The following is a 2,500-nucleotide window of genomic DNA, read 5'->3' as shown; positions in this document are numbered from 1 at the left end:
AAGAAGGAGCCATATTTTGGTTTACTTTATTTAGCCTTAAATTATATATTAATATTTTTTAAATGTAAACTCAGGGAGTAAGAGTTGGTATAATCAATATCTTACATAAGTAGTCTCATCTCATCTTAAAAAAATGTTGAGCTATAGATAATTGCTATTTCATTGGGAAGTTATGTAACATTTTATGGGACTATTTTAATAGACCCCAGGAGTTTTGAAATACTGTTTTTCCCTTGAAATATTTGCCATCTGATGAAAAGAATAATTTCTCCTGGAAAATGAATTTTTTTGAGAGTTTCCTGAAAGTCTAGCTTTAGGAAATGAAAATTTGAAATCCAGTGTCTTTAAAATAGCAAAAACATGTCAGGACAAGACTTTGAAATAAATTGCAGAAAATAGTGCTGATGTTTATTATGGATGTGTGTGCATCTCTTACATATGTATATGTTTAAGAGCACGGATATATATGTGTGTGTGTATATATATAAATATATATACACACACACATATATATACATGCACACGTGTGTAGGTAGTAGACCTACATTTTGATACACACACATGCCCACTTCGCTGGGCCCAAACATGCACTAGCAAGTTATTTTAGGGCTTCAACTCTTCAGAAAACCTCATTATGTGAGGAGCGAAGTGGCTCTGCGGGGAGCATTATGGAAATATCTGGGCTTGATTTAATGAGGCTGTTCACATTGGTGGAATATCAACTTAACAGAGAAAAGTCTGCCCAGGGCGTCCAAGTTACCAAAATGAAAATTGGCAATTGAGATGATAAGAACGTGGCTTTGTTCTGCGAAATCACTTCAGGTAACAGAGATAACATTAAATAACATACATTCTATGCACCAAGAACAATGTTTTATGTACCGAGTCTCTTATCCGTCTCTCCTAATGACTTCCCTTAGCGGGTTGTTAGTACTTGACAGCAGGTCTCCGTGCGGGGAACTTTTCTCCAATTCCACATTCAAAGGAGGTCCATCAGAGAGCATGATTGGCAATTTTCGTCATAATCTGCACATTATTAGCATCAAAATTGACATGGCAGTAACACTGGTGGGTTTTGATGTGCCTTTCTTCAAGTTCAAGGAAACCCCTCCAGCAGCCAGGGTTGGCAGAGCGGGTCTCAGCAACCAGCGGTGGCTTTGCAGAGGCGAACGCGCAACACACATGGGTGAGAAATACGCCCAGAACCGTTTTACCCGAGGAAAAGGCAAACGAAGATGGAAGGGGGGTGAGGGGAGGAGAGAAGTCGAACTTCGAAAAGTGTCTGAGGAAGTGCTTCAGGATCATACCGTATATCTCGAGATTCAAGTATTTTTCAGATGGAGTGGAACCCGGTAGTCAGACAACTGAGCTGAAAACGACTCTCCAGATCTTACAGCAGTCTGTCAACTGGTCCTGCCCTTTCGATCCCTTCCCTTCTCTTCCCTGGACTGGCTGTGGCAACCTCGTTAGTTATCATTTTTTACACAAATGTGCAAGATCCTTCCATTCCTTTAGCACTGCAACCAAAACCGAAAGAGAGAAAGAAGGGGTACGGAGGCAGAGGGAGCGCGACCGCCACCATTTCCCTCTTGGGCTTTGTCTTTCCGGAGAAGGCGGCCACAATCCCACTGGCCTAGTTCCCGCACACGGTAAAAATAAAAATAATAATAATAATCTCACAAACATCCCCGCAGCCGCTCGCACCCTCCGTCCGCCATCCGGGCCTTCTCAGACCTCCACTGGCCCTCCTGCAGCAGGGCCCCTAACAAGCTCGGACTGAGAGCCAAACTGCCACCTCCCCCCTACTCTCGTTTAAAGAAAAGAAGGCAAGGATGGGAGAGAAAGAGCAGCAGGAGAGGCCACGGGAGGGACTTTTCCTGCACAAAGCACTAGTGCACACCATTCCTCTCTCTTTTTGTTGTGATTCTCCATTGCTCTGGCCACGCGGTTCAGCTGAGTAACCCGGGCCTGAGGGCGCACAGCGGGGAAGACTCGGAGGGGGAGGATTGTCTTCAGGGAGACAAAGAGCTCAGAACAGAGACGGGAAGCGGGGCCTGGGCGGCCAGAAACACAGAGGAGGGGGTAGAAGAGAGGCGGCTGGGTGGCAAATACAAAAATAGAAGTAATTTGGGGGCAGGGGTGGCGCTCGCCAGACTTCCGTGCGGGCTCCTTCTCCCCAATTCTGGACAGATTCCCTTCGGCCTCTCGCGCCCCGGGGCGCCCCCTGGCGGCAACGGTAGCAGCGGGCAGGGTGCAAAGGGCGCAGGGGCACACAGAAGGCGCGGGGGGCGCACTGGGGACTCTGGAGCACACTCAGAGGGGCGGGCGCGGCCCCCTGGCGGCGGCGACGTAGTTATCTGGTGAGCGGCGCCTCGTCTCTCTGGTCTGGCGGGCTCACCGCGGTCTTGCTAAGCACGGCGGCCGAGTAGGGCAGGAAGCCGCTCTCCGAGCGCGGCGCCGCGGCGCTGCAGCCGAAGTCCGAGGCCCCCGCAGCCCCTGC

The 2,500-nt window shown here is 48.8% G+C and overlaps 1 protein-coding gene across 1 annotated transcript in view; it reads right to left on the bottom strand.

Annotated features, from left to right (window-relative positions):
* Positions 1–2,353: 2,353 nt before the first annotated feature.
* The window catches only part of EVX2 (even-skipped homeobox 2), a 3,685-nt gene continuing 3,538 nt past the window's right edge, over positions 2,354–2,500 (bottom strand). Inside the window, exon 3 of the mRNA XM_042783206.1 lies at positions 2,354–2,500. This exon is cut by the window's right edge and continues 561 nt beyond it. Within this exon, the coding sequence (XP_042639140.1) occupies positions 2,354–2,500 (147 nt within the window).

Source organism: Orycteropus afer, unplaced genomic scaffold (assembly GCF_000298275.1).
Source record: "Orycteropus afer afer isolate SDZICR_OR568_19922 unplaced genomic scaffold, OryAfe1.0 scaffold00001, whole genome shotgun sequence".
Taxonomy (NCBI): Eukaryota; Metazoa; Chordata; class Mammalia; order Tubulidentata; family Orycteropodidae; genus Orycteropus; species Orycteropus afer.
The sequence above is the reverse complement of the archived record's forward strand: the minus strand, read 5'-3'. Positions and strand labels throughout refer to the sequence as shown.